The sequence below is a fragment of the Martes martes genome, assembly GCF_963455335.1.
Source record: "Martes martes genome assembly, chromosome: 9".
NCBI classification, from domain to species: Eukaryota; Metazoa; Chordata; class Mammalia; order Carnivora; family Mustelidae; genus Martes; species Martes martes.
This window is the reverse complement of record NC_137896.1, coordinates 113,555,349-113,577,121: the sequence shown is the minus strand read 5'-3', so window position 1 is coordinate 113,577,121 and position 21,773 is coordinate 113,555,349. Positions and strand designations below refer to the sequence as shown.

Genomic DNA, 21,773 nt, shown 5'->3' with positions numbered 1-21,773 from the left:
AGCTAAAATGTTACAATATTTGATAAATTACAATATTATGATTAGATAATTGACTTCATTTAGTACTTAACAAGGGAATAGTTCTCCCCCCCCCCCCAAAGATTTTATTTATTTATTTGACAGACAGAGATCACAAGTAGGCAGAGAGGCAGGCAGAGAGAAGGAGGAGGAAGCAGGCTCACCGCTGAGCAGAAAGCCTGACGCGGGGCTTGATCCCAGGACCCTGGGATCATGACCTGAGCCGAAGGCAGAGGCTTTAACCACTGAGCCACCCAGGCGCCCAATCAAGGGAATAGTTCTTTTTAATGGTTGTTAACATGTTTTAGAGATTTAATTTTTAGTGTGCATTTGTACTTATATGTAAAATGGAACATTGCAGGAATTGTTTTGTACATTTTTTATTCACAGGTATAACTTAGCTTGTCATCGACTGGAAACTCTTTTGCAAAGTATCGATCTTCCTCCTCTTAACAGTGCTAACAATGCACAGTACTTTTTGCGAAAACCAGACAAGGCAGTTGAAGAAGACAGTAGAGTTTTTTCTGCCTATCAAGACTGTATTCAGCTACAGCTTCAGCTGAATTTGGCTCATAATGCAGTGCAGAGGCTCAAAGTAGCTCTTGGTGCAAGTCGGAAGATACTGAGTGAAACGTCAGATCCAAAAGATTTAATTCAGACTTCTTCCACAGAGCAGTTGCGGACTATCATCAGATACTTACTGGACACTTTGCTCAGTCTTCTTCACTCTTCCAATGGTTTGTATTTGGTTTCAGTTCTTTAAATGCTGGAAATGTGTTTGATATGATTTTGTTTCTTGTTTTTTGTTGTGTTAGTATTTGCTAGTATTGTTCATTTTGATATTCTTTGTGTGTGAGCACTTATGAGATGTGTTTGTTGGTTAACTCCTTTTTTCTCCCATATTTCTACTTTTTTTGTTTTAAATGGATTTTCAACTCGAATCTTCACTATGGATTTGGTACATCATTTCATCTGGCAAAATATTAAATATGGTTATTGTGAAAACTTAATAAATTGCTAACAATATACTGTCATTTTCTAATCAAGAGCTTTTTTTGGTCATTACACATGCACACACAGATATATACACTCAACTATCTGAATCACCCAACCCCATACATAAGAAATATAGTTGATTCAAATGCTAGCTTTTCTCCTCTCTCAGCATTTAACAATTAAAATTCTACATACAAAGAATAAATAACTGAATAGCAAAATAAATAGAATTATAATTGGTTACTGATTGCTGGTAAGAAAAAAGCGTATTTAGCTATGCTGATACTGATATTACAGCATATGCTTAAATAGGAAATTTTACTGTTTTCTGTTTTGTAATAGGACACTCTGTTCCTGCAGTTTTGCAGAGCACATTTCATGCCCAGGCCTGTGAAGAGCTTTTTAAACACTTGTGCATCAGTGGAACCCCAAAGATACGGTTGCATACTGGTCTTCTACTTGTTCAACTCTGTGGTGGTGAAAGATGGTGGGGTCAGTTTCTTTCTAATGTTCTTCAGGAATTGTACAATTCAGAGCAGCTTCTCATCTTTCCACAAGATAGGTAGGTCAGAAAATATGGAGTTTTTATTAGTAATTTCTGCTTTTCACAGTTCGGGTTCAGATTTTGAAATTCTGTGCATGTAGATTGATCCTGAGTGGTTAAATGAAGCACATCTTTCCAGGTTTTGGGAATGCCCAGCAACACACATACTGACGAAGATTATACGGTGATACAATAGACTACATTCTTTAGTTTCCTGACTGCATCTATGGAGTTTATAGATCTGTGTTTACAAGTATTTCCTTATAGATTATGTTACTTTATGTGTTACATGTATTCTTTTGAGACTGTGATAAGATTATCTGCTGGACTTCTTACGGATATAGTTACGAAATATAACCAAGAGTTTGAAAAGAGTTAATTTTAACATTGTAGCTCCAGGTATAAATCATGCTAAGAACCCCATATCAGGGCGCCTGGGTGGCTCAGTGGGTTAAAGCCTCTGCCTTCGGCTCAGGTCATGATCTCAGGGTCCTGGGATCGAGCCCCGCATCAGGCTCTCTGCTCAGCAGGGACCCTGCTTCCCTTCCTCTCTCTGCCTGCCTCTCTTCCTACTTGTGATCTCTGTCAAATAAATAAGTAAAATCTTTAAAAAAAAAAAAAAAAGAACCCCATATCATATCATTTGTCTGTTAAATTTCAGTGTGAATTATTTTTTAAATGAGCAAATGGATTCATACTGGTATTTTATTTATATCTCTTTTTTTAGGGTCTTCATGTTACTTTCCTGCATTGGTCAGAGATCACTTAGTAATAGTGGAGTATTAGAAAGCTTACTTAATCTGCTGGATAATTTGTTGTCACCTCTTCAGCCACAGTTACCCATGCATAGGAGAACAGAAGGTATTATTTAAAGTGGTTGTCTTTAGTAAAAACATAAGATTCCTATAAATACTGCTTTTATAAAATGTCTAGTTGTGAAGTACTTTTTAAAATATTCATCACTGTACACTTTGCTAATACTTTCATGCTGTAGACTTTTTAGAATTTAGAATGTAGACTTTCATATGATTGATTGCCATATGGTTATTGCTTTATAAATCTGTTTTTCATTATTTGAATTTTGAACCTGGTAACTATTGTAACATGTTTTTTCTGTATTGTCATAACTAAAATCGGACTCTTCATTAAGTCTCAATTTTAGGTACGGTTGCTTTTCTGGTCATTCATAATGTATTTCATCCGAACAACAAAATTGTTATTGGAACAAAAACTTTAGAACTTAGTTTATATATGATTAGGAAGTTGAGAGATTTTTTTATTTAGTTACCCGAAAGTCTGAGAATTGGACCTTATACCTGTTTCCTAGTTTATAAATAATTGTCTCTTGGATTCAACCTATAGTCAAGAATCTATTTTCATAACATAAAACATTTGTCTTCCATTAGATTCAGTGTGTGCCACAGATTCCAGTTCTGAGGCTTATTATAAGTAAATATTAATGTTAATAGTGATATGGTATATTTTTAATTTATAAAAAGTTTTATCTCATAATTATCTTCTCAGACTTCATTACAACTCTTAAGAGTCACCTGGTTATTTTTTCCACTGTCATCTGTGTATAGGAGTACTAGATATTCCCATGATCAGTTGGGTTGTGATGCTGGTGTCCAGATTGCTGGATTATGTGGCCACTGTTGAAGATGAAGCAGCAGCTGCAAAAAAGCCTCTGAATGGTAAAGACAGGGAGAGGTTTCTGACAGGTATCAGAAGTTTATAATAATCTGTTGGTGGGGATTTTGAGTGACTATGCGGTTGTTCCAGAACTGGCTATTGGCCTGGAGGTTCCAGCTGTATGTAATTTATGTAAAATATGAATTAAATTTGCTGGGAATCTGTTTTAAGGATAAAATTTATTTTTGAAGGATTTTATGGACCGGCCCCTTATTTGAGCATGACTTTTAGTGTCTACATACAAGCATGTCTTTCATGAGGTTATTTTCCTCATGCTCATTTAAACACTTTCTAATGGCATACATGTAAGTAAATTTATGAGTAGAAATATGTGAAGAGTTCTTTATGTTCTTTGAGTATAGTGTGTCATTCTGTTTATCAGTATGAAGATGTAGAGTTCTAATTAAGTATAAAGAGCTTTTATGCTCAGATACAGAAGTTCCCAGATTGGTGTTCTTTTTTTGTTTGTTTTTTTGAGTTTCAGTCTTCATAAAATTTGAGGCATAGAAAAATTTTCAAGTTAAATGCTATCCAACTGCAAAACAGATTATTTTCTTCCCCTACTTCCAGGCTAACAACAATTTTCATAAAGATTTTGAAATAGCTACATCTTATATCTAAATACAGTCATTAAGTGCCATAAATTTGAATTTTACACATTGTCAGGTTTCTAGTATTAAAAAAAGGTCCCTCAAGGTGTGTTATAGATCGGTGAATCAATTGATTTTGGTGCACATTACGTTTGGGAAAAGGATGGGGAATTTTTTCCATGTAGAGGGAATATGTCTTAAATATTTAGAGTCTATGGGCCAGTTTACTCATAGGATATAGAGGTATCTATACAGTTACCTATAACTACCACATGAAGTTGGAATATTACAGTATCAGAGATCTTAGTTTTTATTTATATCATTCAGATACTGTGGAAATGCATTGGTGGAAGACAATTTTTATAGGTTTTGAAAAATTTGAACTGACTTAACAAATGGGATAGTAGAGAATAGGAGAAGATGTCCTTAGGTTAAGCAGGTATGAACAAGTAATTGGAGATGGGTCAAGTGTGATGTTGAGCAGAAGAATGATACTTGAAGTAATAGTCTAGACACATTTTTAAAAATGAGAAAAAGTAGAGCTACACAGCATGATTTTTTAACTTATTTTTGCATTCATTAAGTCAAATTATTGAATATCCTCTTTTTAGGTCCTTATACAAAAGCTTGGGTTTGAAGTAGGCAGTAGTGAGCCATTTGTTGTTTTTGAATTGAGTTACATCAGAGGTGTGTTGTTAAAAATTAATCTTAAACAACTGTGGATGAAAATAGCTGTTATCTTAAAGGAAATATTGGAGACAGAAAACTCTGATCTTAGAGTCATTTAGGGTCTAGAGTAGCTTTCTAGGGTCAAATCTTACTAGCGATTTCCTAATAATGGTTAATTGTCTTTAAAACTACTTTGTCATGGTTGACACATTTATAAATTTGTGTTTTCTGGGTATAGAAAGTACTTTAAAATCACATTTAATAGAATTACTAATAAAACGTTTTCTTGCTCTTCCAGGTAACCAGTGGAGTTTTATTAACAATAATCTGCACACTCAGAGCATAAATAGGTCTTCCAAAGGCAGCAGTAGCCTTGATAGATTATATTCCAGGAAAATCAGAAAGCAGCTAGTTCATCATAAACAGGTAATTTTCAGTATGCTTTTTAAATTTTAATGTTTGAGAACATTGCTTTAAGTTGCATAAGACAGACTTATGATTATCAGGTGTTAGGTATGCTGTTTAATGAGGTACTTAGGGAAATTGTTTAACAGATTTGAGACTGAGCTTCTTTATTTGTAAGATGGCAACAATTTGTAGTTTACAGATTTTTGGTGAGGTCCTTTAAAGTGTCTACCTCTTCCCCTCTCTATTAATACTGTTCTAAATAAGAGGCCATCATTTTTTTTTTTGTCTAGTCACAAGGTGTCTCTCTTTGCTCTGTACAGGACTTCAGGGTTCTATCATGGGTCCCTCTTTGTAACTTACACGTTTGAGTTTTAGTCTAGCCATATTGAATTTGAATTTATGAACCACCAGCCCCAGTTTTCTCATCCAAGACTTTTGCATGTAGTTAAGTACCTTTCCTCCCCATGCCCCCCCGCCCAGCCACATAGATTACTCTTTTGCTGAGATAACCTAACTTAATAGGCATGAGTTTATAATCATTTCCTCCAAGAGGACCTCTCTGTTTCCCAAATCAGGGTAATATGTGTTGGTGGTATAGTGGTGAGCATAGCTGCCTTCCAAATTAGGATAGTATCCCATACAATATATTTCCCATGTGTCCTATATTTTATCCTTTCATTATATTCATCATAAATTTTGGTAGGGATTCTTTTATTTTGTTAACATGAAATTTGTGCAGGTCACGGTGAGTAAATCATTTCTTAAAGTATTGTTAGGAGTCATGCAGAGTGCTCTTTTATACCTGGCTTTTTTTGTTCAAAATGATTTTTTTGAGATCCATCCATATTGAGTGTATCAGTGGTTCTTTTTAATTCTTGACCACCGTTCCATGAATGTTCCAGAATCTCTTAATCCATTTGCCTATAGATAAACCCTTTAGTGTTGGTTTTTTTCTTTTTGAAATACACACAGATGCACATATATGTTTCTTCTATTTGCATGCAGACACACTAAATCTTTCACACAAAGTCATATATTAGAGTGTGGTTTTTATGGAAGGACACTTGTGCATATATCTGGTTTTTTTTTTCTCACTTGGTTCCATGATCGCTTTTGAAATTGCACGTAAAATTTGTTCGATACACATTTTACTGTGTAATAGTGAATTTATACCTGATATCAGATTCTTAGGAGCCATTACTTTATTGTTACTACCTTTTTAAATGGGTCTTTCTCTTTCTTTTACAGCATATACAGGGTTAAATGTTACATCCTTGATATATAGTATGGAGCCTAGTGTATTGTCAATAAATATTTGTATAATTGATTTGAACTGTAATTAGAGTTTATATGAAAATCCATTGGATCTGACAAGTTTGTGAAAGCTTTAGGCCTTTTTTTTTTTTTTTTAAGGAAACATATATTCTTTTTTTTAAAGATTTTATTTATTTAACAGAGAGAAAGATCACAAGCAGGCAGAGGCGGGGGGGTGGGGGAGGAATCAGGCTCCCCGCTGAGCAGAGGGCCCTATGTGGGGCTTGATTGCAGGACCCTGAGATCATGACCCGAGCCAAAGGCAGAGGCTTAACCCACTGAGCCAGGTGCCCCAGCTTTAGGCCTTTTTAAAAACATGGCCTTAGCACTGAATTATTTATTTTCACTTAAAAGTTTTTCAGCTGTGAGCTATTTGATCTTTTGCAGGAAAAATGATGTGAAGCTTTTCCCTCAACTCTTTTTTTTTTTAAACTCTTAACTAATTTTATGTGGTAATAATTTGCATTTTAAAAAATCAGCTGATTTTATTGAACACTTAACATTTATGCTTGCTGTATTTAATTTAGGATGTGAAGTTGGAAAATAAACCTAGAGTATAAACCCAGTAGATTTTTCTTAACAAAATATTACTGTTTTATTCTTTACTATGATGGACACTATTGGGACTGGAAAAACTTAAAGTGGGATGTGAGGCATAGTTGGTAGTAGTGTATCAATATTCTCTGTTTCTGATGGTTTTATTATGGTTGCACGAAAGGATCTTGTTTCTAGGAAATGGACACTAAAGTATTCAAGGGTGGCTGGTCAGCAGGTTGCCCCCTTATTCTCAAATGGTTTAAGGAAAAAAATGTCTTTTTATAGTAATTAAAGTTGCTGATTAAGATTGTGGTTTGATGGGTGCCTGGGTGGCTTAGTGGATTAAAGCCTCTGCCTTCGGCTCAGGTCATGATCCCAGGGTCCTGGGATCGAGGCCCGCATTGGGCTCTCTGCTCAGCAGGGAGCCTGCTTCCCTTCCTCCCTCTCTCCCTGCCTCTGCCTACTTGTGATCTCTGTCTGTCAAATAAATAAATAAAATCTTTAAAAGAAAAAAAGATTGTGGTTTGAAATAAATTAAAAAATTTTTATTGTAATTGTCCCGTTCTATCATTGAACTTTTAGGACAGTTTTCTGAAAATTCTGTCTTATAGTAGCTCTTACACACACATATGTTCATTATCTAATAAATTTGTGTGCTGTTTCTATTTTAGGATACATTTTTCTTATATATGGAGATTACAGCCCAGTGATTATTTCTTTATGTTAGTTGGTTTTTTCCTTTACGTTAGTTAATTTTTTCCTGATAACAAAAACAGCTATCAAAAATAGAAATTAAGGAAATGTTCTCTGAAGAAGTAGGTTTATTACGTTCTTAACTAAAGTATTCATTTATAATTATGGCTATCACTTTTTAGTGACTTTTTTCTATTTAGAATAATGTTCTACCTTATATGGGGCTGTGGTTAAGTCATTCAATGGATTTTTAAGGTCTTCTGTGCAGACATTTTTTTGTTTTGATTTCATTGCTACTAACTAGTAGTTGCCAGGGATTAGGGACTGGGCCCATGGGATAGGAGGGCAATATAAAAGGACATCATGAGAGAACCTAGAGATGATGGTACTATCGTGGCAGTTCATGTGTCTACACATATGTAGAACTAGTACACAAACAGACATAAATTCAAGTAGAAGTGAAGAGAAATCTGAATAAAATTGGTGAATTTTACAATGTCAGTACTCTGTTGCAGTATTACAGCTTTACAAATTGTTATCATTGGAGGAAGTTGGGTAAAGTGTCTAAGAGATTTCTCTTATTTCTTAGAACTATATATCTACAGTTAACTGGATAAAATTTTAATTAATAAAGAACAAAGACATTTTAAAAAATGTACTACTCTTAAGGGAGATTGCCATAAAAATAAAGCTAAGAATATTGTGTAATAAAAATATTTTCCCCATATATTTAAGAACACTTACTTTCCTCTAGAAAGTATCTATCATTCTCATTAGTGGCTTACATAAAGAAAGTTTTCCACTTACTTCCCTTTTCCCATGGGTGAGGAATTAAGTCTTAATTAGAACATGGAGAGATCATTTGGGATTTGAAATGACTTATCAGCAATACAGTTAAAACTAAATCAGGGAATAATTTATTCCATCAGTTGGATGGATAAAATCTGTGAGGTATATAATTACTTTGTTGTTTTTAACAATGTTAGCTTAATTTAGGTTAAAAAGTTAGATTAATTTTCCTTTTTTTTTTTTTTTTTAAAGCAACTTAACCTACTAAAAGCTAAACAGAAAGCTTTGGTGGAACAGATGGAAAAAGAAAAAATACAAAGTAACAAGGGATCATCATACAAACTTCTGGTAGAGCAAGCAAAACTAAAGCAGGCTACCTCAAAGGTATGATCTTTGCTTTTTAATGTAATTATTTTCAGACGGTCACTTTCCTTTTTAATATTTCAATTTAGTTAAATATTTTTAATAATAATTAAGAAACTTAAGGTTTTGTTATTCTGCCTATCAATGAAAAAATCTATTCTAAACCTTTTTTTTTGAGGGAAGATAGCTTTTAACTCAAGGAAATATATAATAAATGTGGACTTACATTATGTTTCCAATGTGCTCCCTTTAAAGTGGATTCTGTGCCAGTAAATTAAAAATAAAAGATTCAAGGAAATGTACAGTTTTCTTAATGTGTTCTTAAGTGAAAATTAAATCCATTGATTTGTAAATAAAATTTTAAAATACAACTTAACATGTATTTTTTAATTTGGGGGAATAACACATGTAGCAACTAGTTTTGTTTATTGTGTTTCTATAAATATGAGGTTATACTTATTCCATCAGATTTTGAGATAACTTGAGTTAATACTCTATACTTAAAGTTCTGTTACATAGGTTTCTTTATCCGTCCATGTTTTATGAATTATGTTTAGAATACTTTGGTAATTTTTATTCAGGATGTTAGATTTGACCTAATGTAGCTTTAATATAGAATTTCACTTTTCTGAAATTCTGTTGTAAGTCCAGTACCTTACTCTAAACAGGACTTTAGGCATATTGGTCAGTATAGCTTTTAATAATCTTATGTTGAAGCTTATGGTTTATCTAAAATTTTATTCCTTAGAAGTTGTGAATTTCCTGAGTGAATATTTTCATTCCATTAATAAATTTATACTGGAAGAATTTTCATTTGGCAAACACTGATTTAAATACTGTAAATTTTTCTGTGTAGCACTTCAAGGATTTAATTAGGTTACGTCGGACAGCAGAATGGTCCCGTTCTAATTTAGACACAGAAGTTACAACAACAAAAGAAAGTCCAGAGATAGAACCACTTCCATTTACCCTGGCCCATGAACGTTGTATTTCAGTAGTGCAGAAACTTATTCTGTTTCTCCTCTCCATGGATTTTACATGTCATGCAGATCTCTTACTGTTTGTTTGTAAGGTAAGTAAACTAATAGGCATAATTTATAATTACAGAGTGAGAGGGTAAGAAAAAGAAAGAATGCATTCTTTAGTTGGTTTTTGATTAAGAGTAATAATAGTGCTTTTATTGGTTTTCCTTTATGTAAGTCAGATTTTTTTTATTATGCCTTGAAAGGCTTAAAAAATATTTTGTCACACTTCTTAAGAGAGATGATTTCTTAGGAGATGTGATTTATATTTTAACCTAGTTAAAACTAAGTTAATGTAGATTTGAAATGTATATAAGGTGGGTATGTCTTTCTGCAAGCTCCTTTTTTCCTCTTAATTAAAATAGGAAATATACAAATAAGTTTCAAATTATGGTAATGAAAGGGTTTTAATACCCTGAAGGCTTTCTTGTAGCATATTCATTATTTTTAAAAAATTATTTTTAACTATTCCACCAAGAACGGATTTTTGGGGGTTTTTTGTTCATTTTGTTCATTTGTTTTTAATGATTTTTCCTTCTTTGAGAGAGACACACACTTGGGAGCTCTCACATACGTTTGGGGGAGGGGCAGAGGGAGAGAAGCTCAAGCAGATTCCCCCCTGAGCATGGATCCTGAAGCAAGCTGCTCTCGGAGCCCAGACTCATGAGACTGTGACCTGAGTGGAAATCACAAGTCAGACATTTAACCGACTGAATCACCGAGGCACCCCACTATTCCACAATTTTTAATGAGATTTTAATATTTGATCATGAAAATACATTTCTTTGTATTCCCTCTCAAACAATTATTTTTTTTTCAAGCAATTATTTTGACGCCAGAAACATATCTTGTCATTGAAAAGTATTATTCCAACAGTTTGGTTTTGGAGAAAACATGTGTAATTGCTGTAATTGCTATAATTTCATAAATTGTATTGCAGGTTCTTGCACGTATTGCAAATGCCACGAGGCCGACTATACATCTGTGTGAGATTGTCAATGAACCTCAGCTGGAAAGACTACTATTACTTTTGGTTGGAACTGACTTCAATAGAGGAGATATATCTTGGGGTGGTGCTTGGGCTCAGTATTCCTTAACTTGTATGCTACAGGATATATTAGCAGGTTTGTCTGGATTTATTTTTTAAAGGGTATGTCCAAATTAGCTTGTCATAGCTTGAATAAGTAACATTTAAAAGGAACTATAACCCCCCGAGGTGGAAAAGTTCTGTTTAATGTTACTGCCTTAGCAATTACTTAGAATTACTTTTGTATTTAATTATGTTGACAGTTGTATAAATGTTAAGTCTTTGTGGAGGAGTTAGGTTGTTAAAACACAGGAATATTATAGCTAGTTGGTTTCATTATTAATATCAATAATGGGCTGCTTATCAATACTTTATGTGGCCTTGTGGCCTCTACGTGCCTTGGGTTTTTCATCTGTAAAATAAGGACAATAAGAGTACCTTCCTTCTAAAGTTGTTTGGAGTAAGCGAGTTAGTATATGTAAAGTAATTACAGTAACTGCTGTTCATATTACACATTTTCTGTAAGCACACTATTACTTGTCTTTAACATTTGAAGGTCATGCAGTGGGTCCTAGCATTTCCTTAGGTAGGTGGGGAGTATTTTGCCTCAGACTCTTCTATAGTTGGTAGCACATACATGCCGTCATTCTCTAAACTGGAGGAAAAATATGTTGTCATTGTCATATGTTTTGGAGGTCTGTTAGTAACTTACTCAGACAGCTATGACTCTTTTCTTTCATACAGGGGAGTTGCTGGCCCCAGTAGCTGCAGAAGCCATGGAGGAGGGAGCAGTGAGCGATGACGTGGCTGCAATAGCCGGGGACTCTGATGACTCCCTACAGCAGTCTTCAGTTCAGTTGCTGGAAACTATAGATGAACCTTTGACACATGATATAACGGGTACGTTCCCTAAATTGTGTTTTATTTAAGATAGTCTGAGTGTTTTTTTTTTTTTTAATAAAAATATATTTCAAAATTAAGAATTTTAGTGAAGTGGATAATTTTCACATTTTTGTCTTAGGGCTTTGGCCTTAGTAACCAGATTAGTTAAATATGTTAAATACATTTCAGTTTGATTCTCTGAATGAATGCTTGTTACAATAAAACACTGTCCTTTCATAATGTCCTAATTATTTTGATATGGTCTGATTTGGCTATGTTCAAGAAAATCTAGAAAACAGTTAAAGATACGCATTGGTGAAGATAGCAAAGTTAAAGGCTCTTATTCTTTAAGATCCAGCCTTTTTGGTGTATTTTCTTTCTTTCTTTTCTGCCTTTTTAAAAACTGTATGTGTATCTTAGCATATGCAATCTTTGCTCCCTATTTCTTGAAGAGAGTGTTTTAGTTACTGCTGTGTGTGTTGCTGGGGCTGTGCTTATTTCATCCATTGGTCACTTCTCAGTCTTAAGGTTCTCTCATAATTTTATCCTTTTTATGTGATACTCTCTTTATCTGGAATAGACTTCCTTCTCTTATTTGCAGGATGAACTCCTCATCTGTGATTAACAGAAAGCTTGCCCTCTGCAATAAGCTTTTTCCACCCCCTTCCAGCTGCAGTGTTGGAGACTGCCTTTGGTGCTGCCTTCTACTCTAGATGGTTTCTGATAGCACTCATCATGCTGTATAGTTGGTTTAATTTCTATAGTGTATCCTCACTCTGGACTTCGATTAATTTATTGGAGAGCAGAAATTTGTTTTATTAATCTTCACGTACTCATACCCTAGTACAGGCTGGCATGTGCTAGGTGTTCTATAAATATATGTTGAATAAGGGGTGAGAAGGATGGGAAAGTAAGGTTAATTTAAGGCCTGGAAGTTTAGTTATGAACTTTGAGACATCTGAGAGCAAAAGAATTTCTAATTCAGAATAGAAAAATAAGGTGATTAGCAGCTTTTCCTATAGGAGCTACCAGGTTGAGAGCGTGACTCTCTCCTAACCCTGTGATGGCGTGTGCTCATCACTGATATCAGCGTATTCTGAAAGGGGGGAATCATCTGGCAAGAATGTTACTTTGCCTCCTGTGTTCAAGGCTCCCATTTGACCTGGTCTTGTGAACTTTGTTCATACCATCTTGCGCAAAAACTACACACAGCGGTTAGTGAATTAACAAGTCATAAACCAGTGCTGAGTCTTAAGATACTGGCAGAGTTCGAGGTAGTGGGACTCACTGTTCTGCCAAGGGTGCTTTTAGAAGTATGTGTTGTGGGCATGCATGTTTGCACCAGACAAAATCTGGTGCCATTGGCATCACAGAGTGAACATGACACAGAAGTGATATGCCATCTGCTCTGTCCAGGCTGCCTTGGCCTTACCAGCATCGGTCATTTCTAAAAGTCATGGTATTGAGGAAGTTCCTGAACTTCCTTTGGTGTTTGTAGATAAAGATGGTGGCTGCAAGAAGACCAAGGAGTTTATATTGCTTAAAAAACTTAAAGTCTAGAATGGTATCGGAAAAGTCTATGACTCTTAATGAATGAGAGCTGGCAAGAGCAAAATGAGAAACCATCGTTGTATCCAGCATAGGGGATCTGCATCATCTATAATGAGGACACTGGTATCATCCAGGCCTTCAGAACCATCTCTGGAATTACTTTACTTAATGTAAGCAAATTGAACATTTTGAAACTTGCCCCTGATGGGCATGTGTGATGTTTCTGCATTTGGACTGAAAGTACTCTGCACATAGACCATCTGTATGGCACTTGGCATAAGACTGCCTCCTTCAAGAGGAATTACAACCTTCCCATGCACAAGATGCTTAATACACTACTTAGCAGAATCTTGAAAAGCCCAGAGATCCAAAGAGCCCTCTGAGCACCATGACAGAGGATTCATCACAGAATCCTGAAGAAGAATCCACTGAAAAACCCAAGAATCCTATTGAAGCTAAACCCCTGTGCAAAGACCATGTGCCAGAACACCGTTCCTTGCCAGGCCAAGAGTCATAAGTTCTGGATGGATAAGGTGGCAGCAGCCTCAGAAGCCAAGTCAGATGAGAAGGGGGTTCCAGGTAAGAAGCCTATGAGGGGAAAGAAGGGAAAGAAAGCTGTTAGTGTGAAGGGTGTGAAGAAGCAGAAGAAACCTTTTGCAGAAAAAAACAAAAACAAAAACGCTGCAGCTACCAAGGAACCAGCAGCTGCGAAGAAACCTGCAGAAAAGAAACCTACCGTAGAAGAAAAGCCTGCTGTATAAAAACTCAAATTTGGGGATGCATAGGTGGCTCAGCCGGTTAGCTGCTGCTTTCGGTTCAGGTCATGATCCCAGGGTCCTGGGATTGAGTCCTACATTGGGCTCCTTGCTCAGCAGGGAGTCTGCTTCTCTCTCTGACTCTGCCTGCCACAATGCCTGCTTGCTCTCTCTCTCTCTCTCTCTGAAATAGTAAATAAATAAAATATTTTAAAAAAAACAACTGAAATTTGTTTGTTGTATAATTGTCAAATCATTTTGGATAGCTAATTTTGAATAAAGATGATCAAAGGCAAGAAAAAAAAGGTGAATAACAGTCATATGACTTAAATTCTCTTTGCTTTTCACTTTAATACTGGGTATAATTTTCTGATTGTGGATGTAACATAGTGCTTTACATATTGGAGGCAGTAAAATGAGTAATGTTCATTCTAGCAATGGGTAATGATTATTTTTAATAACAAAGTTTACGCAGCCTAATTCAGTAAGAGCTAATTCCATGGTCTTCTTCCCAGGGAAATCAAATATTACTGCTTGGTGATTTTGCTTGTATGCTCTAGAGTGATACATTTGTATACTTACTGATGTTTAATTGTCAAGTATAAAAATTAAGAGATTTTTAAAGCAATAGAAGCATGTCACATACAAGTAAAATAACTTTTTCTATAAATAAAAGCAATATATTGGTTACATTTTATGTTGCATATTCTCTCAAAATCATTTTCAATTATTTGAAGGTGCACCTCCTCTTTCTTCTTTGGAAAAAGATAAAGAAATTGATCTTGAGCTACTTCAAGATCTAATGGAAGTTGACATTGATCCTTTAGATATTGATTTGGAAAAGGATCCTCTTGCAGCCAAAGTTTTTAAGGTATGATTCGCTGTTCTTTGCAATTAAAATATTTCATTTTATACTTTTGGCTTAATCACTTAAAACAGAAAGTACACATATTTATCATGTAATGTAATCCATTATTCAGTGTTCTCAAAATTCCTTATTTTGCTATAGGTCCTATAGTAGTTTTTTAATAATACCAATAGAATAGTATAAGGAAAAATTGTACCCTTTTATTAATGTTGCCACTATTATTGTCTTATATATTAGTAAGAACCAGTAATAGGCATGGGGAAATTTAGTTATAGGTGACTAAATTTCAAGCAGCATTTAAGCCCCTCTAAGCCCAATTTATTTCAGATTCTACTTCTGTATTAGCTTTGATGTTTTCTGAAAGAGATATACCCCTAATACTTCATATTGCTGCTTTTTGTGTAAGAGATTTTTTTTTTAAGGATGCTGATTTTATCTCTCAGGTTCTCAATAAATAAGGTATTTTAAAATTTTGGTATAAAATGAAGAGAATATTACTGTTCTATTCCAATAGATCGTTAAGATCGTATATATGTTTTAGTGATTTAAAGGGTAAGGAGAATGTTTATTTTGTAGCCCTATTTGAGTTTAGAAAGTGTGAATAATGTCACTCTTGGTGAAGAGGTAAAAATAAACCACCATTTTTTCCCACTCTTTTAAGCCAATAAGCAGTACATGGTATGACTACTGGGGTGCTGATTATGGCACCTACAATTACAACCCTTACATTGGAGGTCTTGGAATTCCTGTAGCAAAGCCACCTGCAAACACAGAGAAGAATGGATCACAGACAGTTAGTGTTTCAGTATCTCAGGGTAAGTGTGTGTTAAATTTTAAGTCATGTGCTACTCTTCTTCTTCTTCTTCTTTTTTTTTTTTTAGAGAGATTTTATTTATTTATTTGACAGGGAGAGAGGCAGGCAAAGAGAGAGGGGAAAGTGGGCTCCCTGCTTAGTCGGAGCCCAATGTGGGGCTCGATTCCAGGACCCTGAGATCATGACGGGAGCCGAAGGCAGAGGCTTAACCCACTGAGACACCCAGGCGCCCCAGGAAGCACATTCTTTCAGAATTAGGAAATTAACATCAGTACTATAACACTTATACCTCATTCAGGTTTCAGCAGTTGTGTTTAAATAAAGTCCTTTATGCAAAGGGATTCAAAGCAAAATGATGCCTTGCATTTAATTGTCATAGATCTTCAGTCTCATTCAGCCTGCTGCATGCAATTCAGAGTTCATTTTCATGGCCTTAATGCTTTTGAAGATTACAGGCCAGTTATTTTGTAAAATGTCCCTCAAAATTTGTGTTTGTGTTCTATTTTCTCATGATTAGATTGTGGTCATGAATCGTTGCCAAAAGTATTTGAAGTGTAATGCTCAGGTTTTCTTAATGCATTCTGTTAGTTGGTTTATGATTTAAATTTTTTCCCTGATCAGTGATTTGAAGTTTAATTACTTGATTTAGGGAGATGTGTGCCAGTCTTTTCTGTTGTGAAGTTACTCTTTTCCCCTCGGTAAAGAACTTCTGTGGAAGTGGGAGAATGATACTTGGAAACTGTTCTTTTTTTTTTTTTTTTTTTTAATTAGTCTATTCATTGATTTTTAAGTAGATCCATGGTTTCCTGTTTTATTCAGTGGGTCATAATTTGTTAATTATTTTGCTTAGTTTTTATTAAAGTAAAATATAACATAAAATATACCATTTTAACCATTTTTAAGTATACAGTTCCATGGCATTAAGTACATTCACAGTGTTTTCATTTTTTGTTTTGATGTTCCGATTGGCCCAGATTTGACCAGTGGGATGGATCTCCCTTTGCTTATCTGTCTCCTCTTTCTTTGAGCACTTCCTTGTTTTCTGGCACAACAAGATGCCCCAGGCTCATCATTTCCTTTTCCTTCCCCAGACTGGGAATTAACTACTTCAGCAAGGAGAAGGATTTTTCAAAAACCTTTTAATGGAAGAATGTGATTAAGAAACCAAAATTTGGGTGCTAGGTATACTTACTATTTTGGTGGCTGTTTCTCTGCCCTCTTGGTGGACAGATCTAGGGAACATGTGTGTTTACACACATTTGCATCTATATTTCTATATCTGTCTTTTTATCTAGAATGCCTTGAGTTCATGTCAATATATTTGGCTGTAATCTAACTCTATAGGCTTCATTTTACTTCTTTACTTTTTAAAAAATTTTTATTCATATTCCAGTTAGTTAACATACAGTGTAATATTACCTAGATTCATTTTAACATACTCCCTTTCCATATTTGTATCTCTTTTCTCTGACCTTGAGGAACCTGGTTCTCATTATCTTTAACTTACTTCATTTCATTATCATTACTTCATTTAGCCTCCTTTGCACAGATGTTGGTACCTGCTGTGGCTGATACTCCCTGACAGGTTTTCTAACATGAGGACACACTCTTGACCCTATTTTGCATTTCGATGTCAAAATTTTATTGTAGGAAGTAGGCCATGAGTAACAATTATCAAATAGCTCTATTTCTTTGAATTGCTTTTTGTAGCCCTAGATGCTCGCCTTGAAGTTGGACTTGAACAGCAAGCAGAACTTATGTTGAAAATGATGTCTACCCTGGAAGCAGATTCCATTTTACAAGCATTAACAAATACATCTCCTACCTGTAAGTGAAAATCACCATTCATTGCCATGAATCATTTATCTCTTAATAATTTTTAAGTGCATTCAGCAAGGACAGATTTTTAAATTCCATGTGTGGTGTGAGTCTGAGTGGGCTACTTATATAGCACTTCTCCCTCACCTAGTTAGTAGCAAGTTGAGAAGTAAGACAAAGTATTCATAAATTGGGAAAGTGGAGGGGGAACAAAATACCTCCATGTAGTAGTATGCTTACATTCAGTCCAAAAACCTGAATGATGTTTTTGTTATTGTGTTGTGAGGTTAATGAGTTGTCTGCTTAGCTAGCAGTTAGCCTGGGAGTTCATTGCATTATATCCACATTTATGATAAAGTGGGAGGGATTTTACATACAATAATTGCCTCTTTTCTGGGAGAGAGACGTTTCAAGACCCCCAATGGATGCCTGAAATCACAGATAGCACTGACACCTATATATACCGTATTTTTTTCTCTACGTACATACCTGTGATTAAGTTTGATTTATAAATTGGGCACAGTAAGAAATTAACAACAATAATAAAATAATTATAATCATATATGGTAGTAAAGATGTGAATGTGGTCTTTCTCAAAATCACCTTTCTGGTGGTGATGTTTGATGATAAAAGCCTGGATGATGAAGTGAGGTAAATGATGGAGGTGTTGTGATGAGGTGTTAGGCTACTCTTGACCTGACTGCAATGCCTGCTGATAACAGAAACCAGAAACCATGGAGAGTGGAACCCCCAGATAAGGGGGCACTACTGCAGTGGCATCTTTATCATCCTCAAAGACTAGGATGGAAGAGATATATATGGGCCTCATGGAACTGCTGAACTAAGAGGATTTACTACCTAATTTTATGTACATCAAAGGAAGGCAAATGTTTTAATAAAGAACCAGATAGTAAATATTTCTCAGCTGTACAATGTGTGTTGTAACTACAGAACTCTGACTTTGTAGCAATAAAGTAGCCATAGTCCATATCTAAACCAGTGGGCCTGCCTGATACAGAAACTGTGAGGCAGTCAGGCGGCCTGCCTGTTTGGATCATTAGGCAGTCGTTTGCTGAAGTAGAACGCTAGACTAGGGTAGATCACCTCCTATCAGTTAAGATAGATAGCAGCCTGTCTCACAAAGACAGAAGATTGAGGAGCTGTGCTAAGGAGATAGTGGTGTTTTTATTTTTCTTAGGCCTACAAATTACTTTATCTTCTCTGGAGCATGGTGAGTAAAAGGGTAGATAGACTAGTTAAAACCTTGGAAGAGCATCATGTTCTTCCCTTGTGAAAGGGAGTTCATGCTGCATTAGAGAAATTTGGGTTTTTAGACGTTTCTGTGTCAAATTGAGTTCTTTCACTTTGTGATATTCATTTATTTCTTACCTTAGGCAGTATATAGAAGGGCGAAAAACTGAAGAAAAGGTCTAGTGTTCTATGATCCTGGTATTGGTACACTAGTATTATTGTATCTTATCTCTTATGTAATGGAGGGATCTCTTTTGTTGGGCCAGCCTCTCCACAGCCACAGACAACTCACTACTGACCTAAGTAGTCCTTTTCTTTGATAGACATTTCTTGTTTAAAACAATTTATTAGAAGATGATTTTGTAATTTTTACATTTCTCTTCATATTATGTCTTCTGATTATTGTCCTGTTCGGAACTGTGTCCCCCTTTTAATATAATAACTCTTAAATATATGAAAAACCTCTCTTAGAGCTCATGTAGTTCTCTCCTCCCCATGAATGTATGTATACTCATTTATTAGTTTGGTGTGTGACTTGGACATCAGAATTTTTTAATGCTTCCCAGATAATTTTAATGTATAATCAAAGTTAAGAATCAATGGACTTGAGTCTAAATTATTCTAAAACTACTTCCATAAGAATTAGAATCTTATTTTTCTTCCTTTTCCTAATTTATTAATTAGAAAAACATAGAAAATGAAAATTGCTATAGAGTAAGGTTTTGTTCCTTTGATGGACCAATGCTGTGAATTGGGGAACTTCTCTCATTGGTGATTATCTTTTTGATTTTTGGGTAATGTTGTAAAAACAAATTTTCAAATAATATAATCATCAACCATTCTTAGGAATGCAATTAAAAAAACGTTTTTTAAGATTTTCACTTACCTGTACATACTAATAGCTAGCGAGCATTTCTCCTGATACTTTGTGATAAAATCATAATTGTGTTTAATTTTCAGTATCACAGTCTCCCACTGGAACAGATGATTCACTTCTAGGGGGTTTACAAGCAGCGAACCAATCCAACCAGCTTATTATACAGTTATCATCTGTCCCAATGTTAAATGTTTGTTTCAACAAACTTTTTTCCATGCTTCAAGTCCATCATGTGCAGGTATGACTTCAGGAGAAATGGTGTATCTTTACACGTTATTGCCAGCTTAGTAAAAGATGAAAATAACTGGGGAGCTCTTTCTCAACCTGACAGGGATGATTTATTCATTATCTCAGATGGAAAAATATTGGATATCCTTTGGTAACCACAGATCCTCAGTGATAGGTTATTTATAATTTTTATGATTTTTAAGATTTATTACTGTAGTTCCGGTTATATGTTTTACATACACCGGTATTTAAAGATTTGAATCACTTATTTTAATTTAGAAAACTATATGTATTAGGTAAATTATAAATTTTAAATCAGTTTAAATTTTGTTTCATCAAGAATTTTAAGATATGTTTGCTTGCCAACTGACTTGAAGTAACCGGAGGAAATATTTAATAGAAAAATTAATTACTCAAAGGGATTCATTCGTAAGATTTTTGTTTAAATAGTATTTCATTTATAATGGGTGTTTTTGTTTGTTTTTTTTCCCCCTGTCAATTTTTATTCTTTTTCAGTTGGAATCACTTCTCCAGTTGTGGCTCACATTGAGCCTGAATTCTAGTTCATCTGGAAACAAAGAAAATGGAGCAGACATTTTTTTATATAATGCTAATCGAGTACCTGTCATTTCATTAAATCAGGGTAAGATTTATTAGAAGGAAAATTATTAACATAGCATAAATAAACTTAAAAGGCAACAGGTTAATATTACCTAATCTTTGTTTGTCATTAGGTTTATAATGTTTTAGTGGGAAAAAAACTTTTTCTTTATACATTGACTTAATAATTATCAGGAAAGAGAACAAAAAACCTTTTCTCTGGTTTGTATTATCTTGTGCCCATGTGTAACTAAAATTTGCAGTGCTAATCTTTGTATTTCCAGAAAATACCATCTTGTTCATGAGCTGTTCTGTTGGGACTGGTATTTCGTAAAAATGTGAATCAGCCCCAAGAGAATTGATAACTTGGAGAAGGATGTCCCATTTCCTGTGAAAGTTGTATTAGTTAGCTTTTGGGGTTTTCTTGTTTTTGTTTTTGACAAATGCAAGAGTGAAAATAATGGGAGTAAAATAATATCCTTCTGCAGAAATAGAATTAGCCTTTAGTTCTGGCTGCAGGAATCTCTTTTTGTTACATTTTAAGAAAAGTGTAAGCGATCATCTGTTTCTGGTGCTTTCTCCCTTTCAGGGGTGCATTCTATATTTTGCATGGCTCTCGTAGCCTAGTCTTTCATCCCAGTGACAGCCCCAATGGCTCACACCATCCCACTTATATCTGTGTTGTCTTGGCAAGAGCCAGCCCTGGTAATTAATGGGTTTTTCTCTCTTCCACTGCACTAATAATAATTATAAACTGTGCTCCCATTGTTATTTTCAACTTTGTTATTGTGAAAATGTTACACATAAATAAGAGTTGATGAGCAAAAAGGTAACTGTTCATTATTGTCGTTAGATGTCTGGTTCATATTCAAATTTCCAGTTGCCTCAACTGTTATAAAATTTTTAAAATTTGCAATAGGATCCATATAAGATCTGTGTATTTTAATTTTTTCTTTAATCCCTCTTAATGTGTATAGGTTCCCTCCATGTCTTTTTTATCCCCTTAAACAAAGCCATTTATCAAAGAAGTTTGGTCTTTGTCTCTCAGGATTTCCAGGGTCCTAATTTTTAGTGATTGTATCTTCATGATGTTCTGTCGATTTCCTATAAATTGCTAGTTAGACCTGGAGCTTAATCTGACCTTTTTTAAAGGCAGTTTCCTAAGTTGCCTCTCTTTTTACATTTTTAAGACAGTGATGCTCATGCCATTAATAATTCATTAGAGCTTCAAAATGATAGTCTAATTCTATCACTTTATTTTAGTTGAAATACTTCCATAAAGAGAAAATCCCTTTCATAGGCTATTATGTCACCCTCTGTTGGTAGTTTGTATAATAGAGACAGCGTAAATGCCAGAACTTTTTTTTTTTTTTTTTTAGTTTTTAAATTGAATTGGTTCACAAGCAGCCTACATGCATGATCATTTAGTTTCTTTAATAAATATCTATATAAGTTTATGGTTTTTAA

General features: G+C 34.7%; 1 protein-coding gene and 1 pseudogene across 3 annotated transcripts in view; both read left to right on the top strand.

Annotated features, from left to right (window-relative positions):
- The window catches only part of BIRC6 (baculoviral IAP repeat containing 6), a 234,697-nt gene that overhangs the window by 102,827 nt on the left and 110,097 nt on the right, over positions 1–21,773 (top strand). For both annotated transcript variants that reach the window (XM_080814319.1, XM_080814318.1), the window contains exons 29-42: positions 409–755; positions 1,357–1,576; positions 2,286–2,419; positions 3,142–3,279; positions 4,808–4,935; positions 8,503–8,634; positions 9,470–9,685; positions 10,576–10,759; positions 11,407–11,562; positions 14,588–14,721; positions 15,380–15,533; positions 17,243–17,359; positions 19,562–19,716; positions 20,223–20,349. In XM_080814319.1, coding sequence (XP_080670445.1) covers positions 409–755; positions 1,357–1,576; positions 2,286–2,419; positions 3,142–3,279; positions 4,808–4,935; positions 8,503–8,634; positions 9,470–9,685; positions 10,576–10,759; positions 11,407–11,562; positions 14,588–14,721; positions 15,380–15,533; positions 17,243–17,359; positions 19,562–19,716; positions 20,223–20,349 — 2,342 coding nt within the window. The remainder of the gene's footprint in view (positions 1–408; positions 756–1,356; positions 1,577–2,285; positions 2,420–3,141; positions 3,280–4,807; positions 4,936–8,502; positions 8,635–9,469; positions 9,686–10,575; positions 10,760–11,406; positions 11,563–14,587; positions 14,722–15,379; positions 15,534–17,242; positions 17,360–19,561; positions 19,717–20,222; positions 20,350–21,773) is intronic.
- On the top strand, positions 12,608–13,856 carry LOC308349861 (large ribosomal subunit protein uL4-like; annotated as a pseudogene). Its single transcript has one exon. The product of its transcript is annotated as a large ribosomal subunit protein uL4-like (transcript).